At 43.1% G+C, this 17,352-nt stretch overlaps 1 protein-coding gene across 1 annotated transcript in view; it reads left to right on the top strand.

Moving 5' to 3' along the window:
- Positions 1–313: 313 nt before the first annotated feature.
- Positions 314–17,352, top strand: part of IL19 (interleukin 19) — a 48,925-nt gene continuing 31,886 nt past the window's right edge. Inside the window, exon 1 of the mRNA XM_010362504.2 lies at positions 314–739. Within this exon, the coding sequence (XP_010360806.2) occupies positions 580–739 (160 nt within the window). The 5' untranslated portion in view covers positions 314–579. The remainder of the gene's footprint in view (positions 740–17,352) is intronic.

Genomic DNA, 17,352 nt, shown 5'->3' with positions numbered 1-17,352 from the left:
TTCCATCCGATCTTGACCTTGCTAGCCTGCAGGGGGCGTGTGCAAGCCCACACTCCAGCCTAGGCATCCCCTCTGCAAGGGAAGTGGTGCTGTTGTGGAACTGCAGTCCTTGCGGGCTTCAATTTGTATAGAAATGACAAGCACAGAGCAAAGGAAATCGGGGTTTAATTTTAAGCTCCCACCTTCCCACCCCCAAGTCAATTTCCTGTGACACTAATAAAAGCTTCAGGGTCTCTTACTTGCATTGGTCCTTTCCACAGCCAAAGTAATTATATATACATTTTTTTTTCTTAAAAGACAGTTCTCCCTCCCATTATGTATGCCTCTGGGCCTCATAAAATCTGGCCACCCTCTTCCCCGATCCGATTTACCAAATGTCAGAGTCCCACAATGCCCTGAGAAACACCACTGTCCTCCTGGAGCTCTCCCACACAGTACAAGCCTTGATTGAGGGTGTGATTCGGTTCAGAGTAGCTGGGTTGAATTTTTGTAAAGAGGTTGCCGTGTGTGCACTTTTGCCGACCTCAAAGCCACCAGAAGGAGGGAGCTGAGTGCACCTTTTTGTAATGATGACTCTCTATGATTTTCTCCATCGAGCAGTGCTTGTACACACTGACAGGAGTCCAAGAATGTGCACTAAGGGAGCGTTTCCACACAGATCTGCATGTTCCTTACCTCTCACATGTGTGTACACATATATCCGTGTGTGTGCCAGTGCTTTGGGGCTCTGTTCCATGGGGTGAGTAACTTCTGCTATAGGGACCGTGGATGTGGAGCCATTCTCTGGGACTAGAGATATCCAATTTATTTTAAGAGTCTGGAAGACTGGACTTCCAGACACCTATGACACCTTTGTCTGTCATAAGGTTCCTTTTTGACAGACTGCTGGCTACGTTTAGGGGAGATAGAGGGGTCACCAGACTGGAGATGCTGAGGGTGAGTGAGGGAGTGTAGGGTGGAAAGGAAGACAAATAAACCATATCTGCATACCCCTTCCCTATCAGCTCCCATACTGGTCATGGCCCATTTCTTCACACAAACAAGTCTTCACCAAGGTTGCTAACTGCAATGGTACAGTCCAGCTAGCTGTAGTAAAAAGGGGGAATTTACTGTAAAGAGCCTGGGGTGTCTTGGAATATCTGTGGGATGGAAGCTGCTGCAGGACACTGAGGGATTGGAACCAGGAGTAGAAGTCATCAGAAAGCCAGGACTCAGCTTCTCGCTCTCTGAGTCCACATGGTCACACCTTTCTGCTTTCCTTGGAAGTTTTCTCTGCATCTCTTAGCAGTATGCAGAGGATTGCAACTACACAGCTCTAGAGGCTACCAGTCTTTAATTCAAGGGACCAGCCAAGACTGACTGGTGCTCTAAAGTCCCAAGACCAAATCACTGGGAGACAGAGACCAACAGCTCAGCTTAGGTCAGTTATCCACTTTCTAATCAGGTATAGCCAGGAGACCAGGGTCACATGGCTGCCAGTGGACCAAGTTCAGGGTAGAAAACATCATCAATGGTGTCCCAAGTTAAATGGCTTGTCCTCTGTGAAGACTCCTGATCAATCCTATGGAAGAAGTGCCCTCTCTCCTGAATCCCCACAGCACTTTCTCTTCTTGGCATGTATTGCTTTCTATTTTGTGTTACTGTTATTTTTATAAACATCTCATCCCCTCTCCCACCTATCTATAAGCAAGTTTGTTTATCTTCATATATTTCTCAGCTTGTACAAAAAGGATATATTCAATAATTATCCAGAGTCATTGATACTCTTCAGATAAATCAATTTTCAGGAACTTAAGCAACTTGGGCAAGTGTTTCATTTCACTGAAAATTGTCCTGGCTTGATTAAATGCAATTAATTCAACCAATTTTTATTGAGTGCCTTCTACATACCAGACTGCCGAGGACACAACGCTGAACAAGACAAAGTCCATACCCCATTGAGCTTCCAGTGTATTGGTGAAGAACATGACAGTATTATTAGTTAAGGGTTGGGGAAGAAGTGCTGTAAGACCCCAAAGAGAGAGTGATTTACCACCTGGAGGAGGAGGGTGTGGTCAAGGGAGATTTTGCTGAGAACAGTGACACGTGACTGAACTTGAAGGGTGAATAAGAGTTTGCCAGGGAGAGTGGGAGTTGAGTATGTGAGTGTGCGTGTGTTTAGGGAACCGGGATGGGGAAAGGAGATAGGAATGATGGTGATCAAGCCCTTCCAGATCAAGTCATTTATCTGGAAAAAGATTTTAGGCATTGTGAAAGAGCTGCTGTGTCTGGAGGAAGGTGAGACATTTAGTATATCTGGCACACAAAAAATATGGGGAAAAGAATGGGGAAATTGGCCCTGGCCCTTTCTGGCCTTGTGTGCTAAGTCCAGGAGGCAGTGGGTAAGTAGACACTGCCAGTTGCCCTGGGGTCTGGAAGGCAATGATGTTGGCTGGGCATGAGGACCAGGCACAGCCTGGAGACCAGCTACCTCTGGCCAGAAACATATTCCAGAAGGCCTTAGGATGAGACATTACTCCTGCCTGAGGTCATTGACCTCTGGCTCATGGAGGGAGATGGCTGGATGGTGAGATTCTGGTGAAATTTGTCACTCTTATATTGCAACCTTCCTCAGAAGCACTGGATATTCTAACTTTCACTCTCTCCTTAGTGGAGTGGGATTTTCTAAATTTTGCAATTGAATTTAAGAAATCAAAGAAAGTTGTCCATTTGTAGAAAAAAAAAAAAAAAGCAACAGAAGTCTGCCTCCACACCCCTGTGTCTTTTGAATTACAAGCCTGTAGCCCATGGCCTTCTAGCCAATGATATTAAGGGGACTAGAGATGAAGGATTTCCATGGACTGCTCCTGCTCTGGAATGTTCCTCACAGATGACGGATCTGCTCTCCACTGTCCCCATGTGCCTAGGCAGGGGTGGAATGGAGGCAACTTCCTGGACCTTTCCCTGGCCAGGCTCAAGGCCATTGGCACCTGGTCCTCTTCTCTTTATAGCTCTGTCTCTGTGCCCTCCCAATTCCTGGTCAGCCTCCAGCACTGTTGGCCCACCTGTCTGTCTCAGACCTCTATTGCTCTGGGTCAGTCTTAGACAAACTACTACTCCCCCTTCTCTGCCTGTCCAACATCACTCACCCTTCCAGTCAAAAGTCTGTGTCTCTATAAAGGCTTCTCCATCCCACCTGAGTCAGACCCAAGAGCTCCCTCTTCTGTGCTGTCCCTGCACTTTTGATTCACTTCTATTATTACCCCCCACTTCCTTGGAGGGCAGTTATTTGTTCTTATGTTCCTATTCTTCTTATGTTCTTATGTTAAGTAGACTGAATTTCTTGGGGACTAGATCTTAATCATCTCTGTATCCCTGGTCATGAGCAACAGTGCCTGACACATCACAGACTCTCAGTACATACTCTATTTGTCAATGAAGGGTGATTATCTGGGTATCTTGACTGTTGGGGTTGAGGTAGGATGAAGGCAGCTTTGGGAAGAACTCCAATGAGCAGAAAAAGGGAAGGGACATTCCTGGTGGAAGAAACAGTTTGAACAAAGGCACTGCCGTGGAAAGGCACGGACAAACATGAGAGCCTGCAAGAAAGGAGGGGAAAGGGAGGCTGCAGCACAGGGTGCTCTGAGCACTGTCCCGGGCTCCTTGTGCGCATCAGTGAATGTACCAGGCCTTTGCAGAAACTTGATGTATTGGCATTGATCCATAGAGAAGGGAACAGAGGCCCAGGAAGGTCACACAGCTCATGAGTTGGTGATGGAGATGGGATTAGGCCATTCCATTAGATTCTAAAACCCATGGCTTACTGGGGCCCTAGAGAACACTTAGTAATTCAGGTTGCCTGGTGCCTAGAGTAAGGAGTAGGTTGTGAGAGGAGGTTAAGTGTGGAAAGGTGTACATGACAGAATTATATTATTCATATCTAGGGTGTTTTTTTTTTTTTCTGCCTTCCATGTGCCAAAACCTGGACTAAGCATTTTTATGTATCACCTCATCAAAACGAACAGCACCTTTATCAAGCGATTACCCTTATTTTATAGATAAGGAAACTAAATGTTAGAGAGTTCAATAATTTTCCCAAGATCACACAGCCAATAAGCGATGGAGCCATGACTTAAATTCAGGTCGTTTGATGACACAACCCAGACTAATCGGGAAAGAGCTTCATGGGTAAGTCGTGAGTCATAACTTAATTTCAATCCCTGGGGACATATTGGAGGTATAAATTTTCCTTTTTTTTTTTTTTTTTTTTTTTTTTTTGCCATAGGCAAGTTCCAAGCCTGGGCTTCACTTCCAACACTGTCCCTCCCTTCCCTGTACAGTTCTGCCCACTTGCCCTGTCTTCTTGCTCTGTCCTCTATGCCCACATGTATAGAATTGGATCCCCAAGCAAGGCTAACTGCTAGCCTTAAAGAAAGACCAATCTTCTGGCAGATAAGAAGGCCTGTTAAGGAAGATGAGGTGACAGGAAAGCAAGGGGAATGTCAGAAAAATAAGGGGCCTGGCCAATATCTCAAGAACAGATGCACCAGTGGCCCTGGAAGGGCAGAGGGGACGTCATTTCCTTTTCCAGATCCCTTTTTTCCTTTGAGGTTCAGTCCCAAATGGGTAAAATTCAAATACTAGCCTTACTCAGAATTCCCTATTCCTGCTTGCTCAAAAGGTGGATTTCCTGTCCTCACTCTGATCTTCAAAACGTCTTTTTGTGGGGCTTGAGAGTTTGCCTTTTTAAAACCAGCACCCCAGAGAGTCTACACATTGAGGGCCTTGCCTTCGGTAATGCAATTACATCCATGGGCTTTCTCTATTGCTGCTGAGAGAACTTGGAGTGCCAGGAAGTTGGGGTTGGATGCCTTCCAGTTCCTTGCCCTAATCAGAGGCATTGACCTCAGGCCCTGTGTAGGAGTCCCCATCTTTCGGAATTAGTGATGTGGTTAGAGTAGCAACGTGACTCTCTGTGGACGGAAGAAGGTAGGTCGGATGTGAGAGTCTCCCTCCATGAACATGTGTGCGTCATCTCAGTCAAAGCTTGTATCTTTACTCTCAAAAACAAGTCATTTTTGTTCCTGTCAGCATCTTGGCCAGCCCACAACAAAGAGTACAAGCTGGATGCTGTGCTGCAGTAAAGAGGCCCAGACACAGGCCTCAGGTGATCCTGTAGGGCATGGCTGGAGAGAACAGGAAAGGATTATTCCCCCAGGGGCTGATGGGGCTGCCTTCAGCAACACAAAAACATGCTTACAGAAAACTGCCAGAGGACATAGGAGTGATCTGCTTGCATGAGGTTTTTCAACCACCAGGAATGGGGTGACCTAGTCCAGAGCCCTCTAATAAAGTGACTTTCAACCTGACTGCGCTTCAAAATAATCGGAAGCTTTAACAAATAGAGATGCCCAGGCCTCATCCCAGATGTACCAAATTCATCTCTCAGGGATGGGGTCTGGGACTCTGTGCAAAGTCCCCGGGAATTCTGGAATAACTAATCTGGCATTGCTCCAGGAAATAGCACTTGGAAAGCACTCCAGTAAGGTGGGAGGGAAAATTATTCCAGCTTGAACACTACAATATTAAGTCATCCTTTCTCTCTTCACCCTGTCTCTTCCCTTCTCTTTCTTGCTCTGTATAACATGGCATGAGGCTCAGAAGAGCTTCCTCTCTCATGTTTCTTGCGGGGCAGTACAGGGAAAGATGTAGCTGTGTAAATTCCAGGAGGGCTTCAACTATATTTAAATATGGGTTGCTTGCCACATTCACCTGCCTGTCAAGTCTGCATATGACAGCTGCAAAATGTGGCACCCAGGCCTTGAAAGTTGTGAAGCAAAATTGGATAACATCTGTCCGAGTCATAACAAAGAGGGTTCCTGTGCTGGGAGCGGGGGCTAATGAACCTGGAGATCCTTTCCAACACGGACATTCCCTGATGCCGATGATAACCTTTTCAAATGGTTGTTTTCTTGATTTTTATCTGTTTCTGGCACCTCCTTTGATTCCCTATATGATGATAACCCCCAGGTTGAGTGCAATGAAATAATTTAGGTAATGAGAAGCTGAAAGTTACTAGAGACGGAAGCAATTAGGGTGTATAAAGTGTGCATTGTGTGAGTCATAGGCTGTGTCTTTAAGCAACAAGCTTTTATTGGTGTCAACATCTTTCTAAGCACAATGCAAACCCAATAAGGATGAGATTTGGGGTTGGAAAGTGTTTCCAACCAGAGATGCCTGAGAGAATGACCCAGGGATCAAACAGAGATGTAAGAGAGCAAGGCTTCAATGAAACTCACCTCAATCTGTTTCCTCAACTGCTTTCCACACCTTTATTTGCGGTTGGAGGAACAGAAAATGGGCTTGGATTTTTCAATCTAAAATTCTCTGTTCGAGCCTGAAATTCTCTTACCTTATAGGAAGAGTAGCTATATCTTTCAGGGATAGAATGAGTGCTAACTGCATGGGTGAAATTATCTGAATCCCAGAGAAATGCTCTTTAGAAGAATCCACCAGACTCCTTTCTTTCTAAATCATACCCTTCTTCGAAGTTCCCGTCAGTCCTTGGATCCTCTGTGGACACTGTTCTGATCATTCAAGCATGAAATGATCTCCTGCTGTCTGCATCCCTGGCTCTGATTCTAGAGTACACACCTGTATTGGCACAATTTATTTGGCTATTAATCATGTATGTATTTCTGATAGCTCTCAGCTGCCTGGGATGGTTATTTACTTTTTTGTGCTAGTTTTACCTTCTCAATGGGACTTTGAGCAAATTAAGAGTGAAAACACATCTGTACCGACCCATTTACACGTCCAATAAATAGATTTTAGTGACAACTTGTGCAGCCACTGCTCTAGGTCTTGATACAAATATATACCAGGTGGTAGAGGCTATAAAGACAAAGCAGGCTAAGGGGAGTTAAGTGATAGAATCAGGAAAATCATTGACCTGAAAAATGAATAATAACCTCATTCACTTTTTTCTGTTTATCAAAGAATGCCATGTGCTAGATGCTAAAACAATTTACATGTGTGTGACTAGAGCAAGCCATTATAAAAAGGAAACAATCCAAATGGAAGAAATATGTTATCAGGCTGGAAAATACAGTTATTGAATTAAACTCCAAAATGCAAGCCATAGCTTACAAATGGACGCTGCAGAAAACTGAAATAATGAGTAAAAGGCAAACTGAAGATAAATTTCCTAGAACACAAAAGTAAAAGATAAAGAAATGAAAATGAAAGAATAGAGTAAACATGAAATACAGATATCAAAGAGCTAACCTACACATAACAGGAGTTCCTAAAAATAATGAACAGACTCTCTTGGAGCAGAAGCCATATGTAGAAAATATAATGGCTTTAAGTAAAATCTTATTTTAAAAACTGAATGTGCTTACTGTATTCATCAGTAGTCTGGGTTGTGTCAGGGTCAGTTCAAACTGGCTTAAACTAAAAAGAAATTTTGCTGGTTCACTTAACGAAGTCCAAGGGTTCACTAGGAATCCATCCCTGCTGCTCTTGCTTTTCTCTGGGTTGCCGTCATTCTTGGGAGGGTTGCTCCTGTAGGGTGACATTCAGTATCTCCAGACTTACCTTCTCCCAGTTTGCCAATCCCAGTGGAAAAGAGAGTCCTAATACATGTGCCATTAACCTTGGGTTAATCCTCATTGATTTTGATTGGCTTGGCTTGGGTCATGTACTCACCCTTGAATCAATCTATGCAATTGAGAAGGGTTGTTGCCTTAATCTCACTGGCAGCACATACCCACTCCTGGGATGAGAGGATGGGTCAGCTTTGTCATATGGACTGCAAATAAGGGAGAGATCGCCAGAGGAAAATGGGGTGTGCCTACGTAAATTGTCACTCATAACATATGCATAACATATGCACTAGGAAAATACAATTCCCAGGACTCTCCCTGAGCAAACTAGTAAAAAAGGTATCACAATAAGGATAAATTAGAGTTGGTACAAATTATCACCCAGTCCTATCATTCTACTTCTGAAATACACTACAAATTGGTCCCCTTTCCACTATCAACCTGGTATGCTGTTAGTCCAAGTCAATATCATATTTTACCTGGACTATTGCCACAGCCTATTAACTTGCCTGTCTCTTCCACTCTTAGCCCTTCTAAGTCATTCTCTACATGTCACCAATGGTCTAGTAAACCAGATCGTGTCACTTTCTTGCTTAAAATAAATTTACAGTTTCTTATGGGTATTAGTTTGTTCTCCCACTGTTATAAAAACATACCCAAGACTGGGTAATTTATAAAGGAAAGAGGTTTAATTGACTCACTGTCCTGCAGGGCTGGGGAGGCCTCAGGAAACTTACAATCATGGCAGAAGTGGAAGCAAACACGTCCTTCTTCATATGGCAGCAGGAAGAAGTGCTGAGCAAAGAGGGAAAAGCCCTTTATAAAACCAGCAGATCTCATGAGAACTCACCCACTATTACTAGAACAGCGGCATGGGGGTAACGGCTCCCATGATTCAATTACCTCCCACCAGGTACCTCCCATGACATATGGGGATTATGGGAACTACAATTCAAGATGAAGTTTGGGTGGAGATACAGCCAAACCATATCCTACGGCATGTAGAGTCAATTCAAGCTCCTTGCTATGACCTTCAAGACTTTGCCTGATTCTACCTCTGCAGTTATTCCCAGCCCAGCCACACTATCCTCCACTCACCATGCTATAGTCACATAGCCACTGATCAGTTCTTGCTGTGCACATGCTAAGCTCCTTCTTCTCTCAGGGCCTTCACTCATGCTGTTCCCTAGACCTGGAACTCTCTTCCCCCAACCCTTTCTTTTCCTGGCTTCTTCTTTCTCATTACATCTCAGCTTACTTATGTCACCTCTTCAGATGTTTTCTGGTCTCACAATCTGCAAATAAGCTTCCTTTAATTTTTTTTTTTGGCATCTTATCTCAGACCACTAATCACAAAATGTAGCTATATATTTATGTGTTTACTTGTGTTACATTTGTCTTCTCTTAGAGTATGAACCCCACAAAAGCAGGAGCCATGTTTAATTTATTTGCCACTGAATTCCCAGGTCTTAGCACAGTGCATGACACAGAAATGGTGTGCAATTTATATTTGTAGGAGTAAGGCAAGAAGAAACATTGAAATGGGGTAACTATATATAGAAACAAATATATAGAAATACATTATGGGAATTGATTTAACTATAATTTCTAAGGTGATGGTAAACATTTTTTTCTATTAAAGAGATGAACTATGGTGTTAAAAAATGGAGCAGAAAACGTATTTAAAAGAGTAAATAAACACATTAAGTATATAGTGCTTTTGGTTCCTAATTTGGTGCCTTAAAAATTGATATAGGCCAGGTGTGGTGGCTCATGCCTGTAATCCCAGCACTTTGGGAGGCTGAGGCAAGCAGATCACTTGAGGCCAGGAGTTCGAGACCAGCCTGGCCAACATGGCGAAACCCTGTCTCTACTAAAAATACAAAAATTAGCCGGGTGTGGTGACACATGCCTGTAATCCCAGCTACTCTGGTGGCTGAGGCACGAAAATCACTTGAACCCTGAAGGCAGAGGTTGTGGTAAGCCAAGATTGCACTATTGCATTCTAGCCTGAGAAACAGAGTGAAACTCCATCTAAACAAAAACAAACAAACAACAGCAAAAAAAAAAAAAAAAAAAAAAAAAAAAAAAAAAAAAAAAAAAAACTCTACCAAACAAAAGATACTGACTGACGTGATGTGAAGCTCTGAGAGTAAAATTAACTGTGCATGTAGAGTGATTGTGGCCTTGAAGGAAGGATAGAATTCAGAAAATTAGGGAGAGGTATGAAGGGAATTTTGTGTGTGTGTGTGTGCACACGCGTACAGGTGCACACGTGGTGGGGTGAGGTAGGAAAAGACTAGGTAAGCAGAGATCTGGCACTGAGACAGAGTAAATGGAGTGAGGTGGGAGGGTGAGGAGCACCTAAGACTTCCAGGTACAAGAGAACTCGCGGTAGGTTAAATTCACAGAGAGTAATGTAGAAAGTGTTGCCATGAGGACAAAGCATCCACTTTGGAGGGGCTTGTTGCTATGTATGTGTGCCTACAGTTGACACAAGTCTTAGCAGGAGTCCTGAGAAAAGGCTCCCAGCCCATTTGGTCTGTGGACAATAAGGACCCCTTGTGGTGCAACAAAGAAGGTGAGAGACAGATGTAGTGAAGAGGCTGCAGGAGCTAGAGATGCTGGCCAGGAAAGGACAGCCTGGGTGGGGCATCATGAGTGAAGAGGGTGCCTGAGGATTCTGTATGACAGAGAAGGAAGGCAGAAGGTTCTGGAAACAAACTTGTACTACTCCCCATGAACTCAGAAGCAGGTCTTGTTTAGGGGGAGAGAACAAAGCTGCTCTCTATTCTTGGCAAACAGTCTTTGTGTATGTTGATCATGATGTCCCTCAAAGCAGCCCCTATGGGCATTGCTACCTGCAGACAGGAGCACCTAGGAGCAGTGAAGAGTGGTAGATAAAGCATTCCTAGGCAGCAGACCTGGGCTGGAATACTTGTCTCTGCTATTTACTATCTGTGTAAATCCAAGCTGGTTCATTATCTTAAGACTGCTCTCATCTGAAAGGAAGGGATAATAATGCATGATTTCCACATCCCTATGTGAGATCTCCATATGTGATAGGCTTTGTAGTCTGTACTGTTAGTTGTACTTGGTGTGGGGTGGGTGGGCATGAGCTTCAGAAGATGCTGTCTGTGGGCCTGACCTACACTGGCTTTTCCTGCAGGTCTTCACTTTAGCTCAGCCTCAAAGGAAGACTCTGTTGGCCAACTGGGTAGAATATTTCTCTGCCCAGCCCACAGCTCTGGTAGGGACTTTAAAAGATGATTTTATACTGCACCACTGTAGACTGTAAAAGTACCATACCAATCTCTGGACATCTATCTAGTTTTAGGAAAATCACCAGAAAAGGTGAATTTGTCCTCTTGATCGACTGTAAGTAGCATGTAAACTATAAGGCGGGTTGTTCAATTGGCACTAGATGGCACCATAGCAGTCTCAGTGCATTAGATGAGACCTGCTTCAAACAAGAAATATAGTAGCTGGGAGGTGGAGTTGGGCCCAGGATAATGATAAGGACAAATTTCCATTAGATGACTTGCAAGATACTGTCCTTCATTCATAATGAGTTTGACAGGAACTTCCCCAGATTCATCAGTGGATTGCATGTTGCAGCTGAGCAATCACCACCAGGTGTAGAATCAACCATCTCATCCACGTTTGCGAAAAACCTTATGACAACTTCACTTGGGGCAATTTCCTTTAAGGGAATAAATTCTCCTTCCTCTCAAGACCCATCCCAACCTCTCTTTATTGCCACTAGTCTCACCATTAGGGTCGGATCTCACCTTTCTTTGGGGGTTGGAGGGCATGGACAAAGTCTGACTCAGAATAGTTTATACACTAAAAGAAGTGCAAGATTTTACTAATAAATACTGGCAGAATCTTGGGAAATATGTGTGAGAATAGATTCTAAGGGTGTTAGACCAAGAAAGATAGAATATAGCACTGGATTGGATTGAATTTATTGGGTATATTTATGAGACATTCTGGGTTTAGTGTGCTAGCTCTTGCAACTGAAAGTGGCTCTAAAATTTCTTGGTTGGCTGACTAAACCTTGGACCCAATGGTGGCATATGTTCAATAAGCCTGGAATGCCAGAACTTCCCTGACACAATGTAGAGGAAGGCATCCAAGATTCAAGGAGGAAGGAATGATGGAGTGACTTTATCACGTGAAATCTCTACATTTACCGCACTCAAATCCATCCCCCAGAATGCCTAGAGGACAATCCCTTCATAAAGACATTGAGAAACATATTGACAAAGGTAGCACTTGCATATCTGAAAAACTCTGTGGTGGCTGTCTTCTATAAGCCAGGAATGATGGTGAGACACCTCCATTGAGTTGGATCTGATTTTAATAGAAATGATGAGATTCCCATACAGCAGAGGCCAAATGCTATAATTTAACCATTAGAGACAAGGGGGCTGCAAATACTGACATAGTTTGGATGTCTGTCCCCTCCAAATCTCATGCTGAAATGTGATCCCCAATGCTGGAGATGGAGGTGGGGCCTAGTGGGAAGTGTTTGACTCATGGGGACAGATCCTTCATGAATGGCTTGGTGTTCTCCTCAGAGTAATGAGTGAGTTCTCACTCTATTTGTTCACACAAAAGCTAGTTGTCTAAAAGAGCATGGCATCTCTCTTGTTTCCTATCTCACCATGTAACATGCCCCCTTTGCTTTCCACCAGATTGGATGCTTCCTGGAGCCCTCAGCAGAAGCAGATGCCAGTGCAATGCTTCTTGCACAGTGTGCAGAACTGCAAGCCAAAATAAACCTCTTTTCTTTATAAAGTATCCAGCCTCAGGTGTTCCTGTATAGCAATGCAAAATAGACTAAGACAAATACCATAAAAAACAGGAAGGGCATAATGATAATCAAACTGTTTTGAAACCTGGAGATTTTTAGTGAGGCGAATTGATCATGGTGCATCTAGGAATGAAAAAGATGGCCAGTTTACTAAAATGTCATCTGAGCTATATAAAAAGTTTGGTGACCCCACCTCTACTAAAAATACAAAAAAAAAAAAAAATTACCTGGGCATGGTGGCGGACACTTGTAGCCCCAGCTACTCAGGAGGCTGAGGCAGGAGAATGGCGAGAACCTGGGAGGCAGAGCTTACAGTGAGCGGAGATCACGCCACTGCACTCCAGCCTGGGCGACAGAGCAAGACTCCATTTCAAAAAAAAAAAAATTTGGTAACCAAAAACTCGAGCTGCCTTTCATTCTATTTCCAGACCTAGGCCAGTTCCAGACTTAGAATCTCTTGACTGAAGGTGGACAAATGATGCATCCTGTGGATTTCAGTTAGTATCTTTCTCCAGCTATTCTCGTGCTTGTTCAATGGCCCTGAGCATCAAGTGACCATAATGTCAGGGATGGGGACTATGCATGGATTCAACAACATGAATTTACCCTAGTCAAGGTTTTTCTGAATACCAACACTGCTGAATGCCTAGCTTGCCAACTAAACTAAGCCTCTGTTATGGTACAACTCCCTAAAAGGCCCAGCCAGCCCCCAGGGGCAGGTTGATTACAGTGCAACCCTTCCATCATAGAGGGAAGCAAAAATGTTTCTTTACTGTAGGACATATGAATTCTCAGTACAGATTTGTTATCCTGTCCAAAAATCTTCTGGTAGTTGTGACTACAAAATATGGTGTACTGCATACAACATTTCTTCTGATCAAGAAAGTAATTTCAAAAGAACTGCAGCAATGGATTTATGCTCATGGAATTAACTGGTACAACCACATATCCTAATCCCCAGAAGCAGATGGCATAATAGAAAGATTTGATGGTCTACTGAAGATTCAGTTATGGTACCAGTTGGGAGATTACAGTCTGAAAAGATGGGGTTCTACATCAAAGGGTGTAGATTATACTTGGAATCACAGACAACTATATGGTTCCATATTTCCCATAGCCAGACTGCACAGGTCTGGGAATCAGGGGTGGAAGGGGGACTAGCTCTTCACACTTTCGCATCTCATAGCCTACTCACGGAATTTTTGCTTTTCATCCCTGTGCCTTTGAACTCTGTTGGTTTGGAGTCTTGATTCCTAAGGAACAAATGTCTCTACCAGGAAATACATCAATGTCCCATTGGTTTGGAAGATGAGACTACCATTTGGCCATTTGGGGCTCCTCATGATGCCAAATCAACAGGCTAAGAAGAAGGTTACTCTATGACTAGGGTGATTGATTACCAAAGTGAAATTGGATTGCTGCCACTCCATGGGCCCAGAGAGGACTATATCTGGAACCCAGGGGGGTTTTCTGGGGTGCCTTTTAGGATTTTCATGTCCAATAGTAAAAGTTAACGGAAGATGACAACTTCCTCAGCCCCTGGTTAAAGGCATAACCACTGATGATTCAGACCCTTCAGGCCAGATGGACTACCCCACCACATAAAAAACCCCAACCATGTGAGGTGCTGGATGAAGGCAAAGGAAACATAAAATAGGCAGTGGAAGAAGGAAGTTATAAATATCAATTATGGCCTCATGACTAGTTACTTGTTTACTGTGTGTGTATTTGTATATATTAATTGTTTTATTTTTTCATCTAATTCATATCATTTCATACAGGTCTTGTTGGAAGTTAACTTTGCAATTTGGTTTTTAGAAAACATATTCAGATGGGACCGTGACTGAATTTGAGAATCAACATTTCTCAGAGATGGATACAATGACTTGATACTTTATAATTCTGAATTTGGGGAGAAGGTGATGCTCGCCTGTTTTATATGCTGAATAGTTGCATTTTGTTGGGAGGAAATGAATTGTTTTGTGGTTGTATCAAAGTTCAAATTTTTGTGGAGCAGTGTAATGAATGCTAAATAGCCAAAGGGGTGAACTGTATCAGTTATTGCCTCTCAGTTCTAAACCCACCCTTCTATAGTCTGCTTTGTTATCCTAGAGCCCAGACCCTAAAAACCACATTTCTGCATTGCCAGTTGGCTCTGCCAATAGGGGCACTAGATGGAGACTTCAAAGCTGGAGGCAGAACAAGGGGTTTTCTCCTTTCTATATGCTTCCTGAGGGTTTCCTGTCGCTTGTGGTTCCTGTGAGTGTTACCCCAGAGAAGCTTTTTCATCACAACTTTTTTTTTTCCTTATAGCAGCAGCTAAATGTAGTTTTCAGTTTTTCTAAGTTGCAGAATCAGCTTCATCATGTTTCCCTTGGGGACACCAGCAATAGCCAGTCAGTGTCCTTTCTGCAGAGATTTGGGTCCTAATCCCCTGGATCCCTCCCTGTGAACTCAGACAACAAGCACCGGCCAAGCAATGCCTCTTACGGATCTGAGTTTCAGTTCCTTGGGGCTTCTCTACTAAGTTTCTAATTTTCAGTAATTTCAACCTTTTCTCTTTGCCTCTTGGCTCTCAGCAGTTGCAATCTTTATGATATTTTAGAGTTCTCTTTTAACTTTTTTTAGTTACTGTGGTTGTTAGTTTTATATATCAGTTTGGCTTGGCTGTAGTACCTAGTTATTTAATTAAGCACTAATCAGGTATTGTTGCGAAGGTATCTTGCAGAGCTACACTAAATTGACTTCAAGTAAAGGAGATGGCCCTCAATAGTGTGGGTGGACCTCATTCAATCAGTTGAAAGACCTGAAGAGCAAAAACTGAGGTTTCTTGGAGGAAGAAGAAATTCTCAAGACTGCAAAATCCCTCTTTCCTGAGAGTTTCCAGCCTGCCAACCTGCCCTACAGATTTCAGGCTTGCTAGCCCCCATGGTTGTATCAGTTAATTTCTTGAAATAAATCTGTTTGTATATAGTAAGAAATGCTGGTTCTGTTTTTCTGGAGATCTCTGACTGATATAGTTATCTAGTTAGAATATTTGTACCTATTTACATGTATTTAAATAACTGTTGTGGTTTCCATCTCCTGACTGAACTCTAAGTGAGTCAAGCAATGCACAATTGGAAGTTTTCAATAAAGACTCCTATACTAAGTGTAAGTTTGAACAGCAATTATGAGCAGAGATTGCAGCCAGTAAATATTAATAGAACATTGCTTAGGCAGAGAATATGGCAAACCCAAGTATGTAGGTTAGAAGAGCAGCAAGAGACAATGGTTAACACATAGAACAGGTAAGCGGCATTCTGCAGAGGATAATGGAGGGAATCAGAACACTTTGGGCCTGGCGCGGTGGTTCACACCTGTAATCCCAGCACTTTGGGAGGCTAAGGTGGGCAGATCACATGAGGCCAGGCATTTGAGATCAGCCTAGCCAATATGGCAAAACCCCATCTCTACTAAAAACACACAAAAAATTAACCAGGCATAGTGACAGGCACCTGTAATCCCAGCTACTTGAGGGGCTGAGGCGTGAGAATCTCTTGGACCTGGGGGGCGGAGGTTGTAGTGAGCTGAGACTGTGCCATTGCACTCCAGCCTGGGCAACAGAGTGAGACTCTGTCACACACACACACACACCACACACACACACACACACCACACACACACACACCACACACACACACACAAAATTCACTTTGAACGTATGCAGAGTGGAAGCACAACTACTTTCTATGAATAGCAGTATGAGTACTACTAGGACAGGACTATGTCAGTGCAGAAGAAAAACAGACTGGAACACCTTGGGTCAAATAGAAGATTAGAAGTTAGAAGAGAGGAAACCACCCTGGATCACAGCAGAAGTTACTTACTGGAGACAGTTCTGTGTCACGAATCATCTGAGACCTTAGAGACTTAAAACAACAATAATCATTTATTTTGCTCACAAATATACGATCTGGACAGGGCTCAGTACAGATAGATCATTTCTGTTCCGTATAATGTTAGCTGAAACAGCTCAACGAGGACTGCCAGATCCACTTTCAAGATATCTCATTCATATGACTGAGGCTGGCTCTCTGGGAGCTCTGCCAGAGCAGTGGGCTATGAACCTCTCCCATGTGAGTCTATCTCCAGGATGTTTGGGATCATTTATGGCTGGGTTCTAAGAACAAACAGCCTGAGAGAGAAAATGAGAAACTGACAGAGTCTTAATGTCTGGACCAAAAAAACTTGGTTCTGCTGGATTCTATCAGTTAAGTGGTCACAGAACTCAGATTCGAGGGCAGGAGATATAGACGTCATGTCTTAGTGGGAAGAATGTCAAAGAATTTTGGGACCATGTTTTAAAATGGCCACAGAGGAAATATTAGAACAGGCAGCCAAAATTTTACTCTTGAGAATTCCTAACTGGCCAAGTTAACTGCTAAATAAAGTGTATGTAGTTCTCTTTGGATTGGGTGGCTTTAGTTATCCACCATGGTTATCCACCTTGGTTTTGGAGATTAACATCAGCAAAAAAGGAGTAGCATAATCCTATATGAAACATAGTCTTGGTAAGAAAATAACACCAAGCAAGTTATAACCAGACATATCTTAAAAGCAGCTATATAAGAGAGACATCTATGGGGAGAGTAAGAAAGATGAAAATGATAGCAAATTTCTCATTGGAAGCAATGCAAATAAGAAGACAGCGAAGCAATATCTTTAAAGTACAGTAAGTCCCCACTTAACATTGTAGATAGGTTCTTGAAAATGGCAACTTTTAGCAAAACGATGTACAGCAGGCTCTTGAATAACGTTGTTTCCTTTGACATTGCTTCATTATAACATTGATGAGAAAAAAATGCTTTTATTGTAGGTTGTTTTGTTTCAAGTTGCAGTTTCCAAGAATCTACCAATGAAGTTAAGTGAGGAATTACTGTACTGAAAGAAAAAAACCTGCCGGCC

Source organism: Rhinopithecus roxellana, chromosome 8 (assembly GCF_007565055.1).
Source record: "Rhinopithecus roxellana isolate Shanxi Qingling chromosome 8, ASM756505v1, whole genome shotgun sequence".
Classification (NCBI taxonomy): domain Eukaryota; kingdom Metazoa; phylum Chordata; class Mammalia; order Primates; family Cercopithecidae; genus Rhinopithecus; species Rhinopithecus roxellana.
The sequence above is the reverse complement of the archived record's forward strand: the minus strand, read 5'-3'. Positions and strand labels throughout refer to the sequence as shown.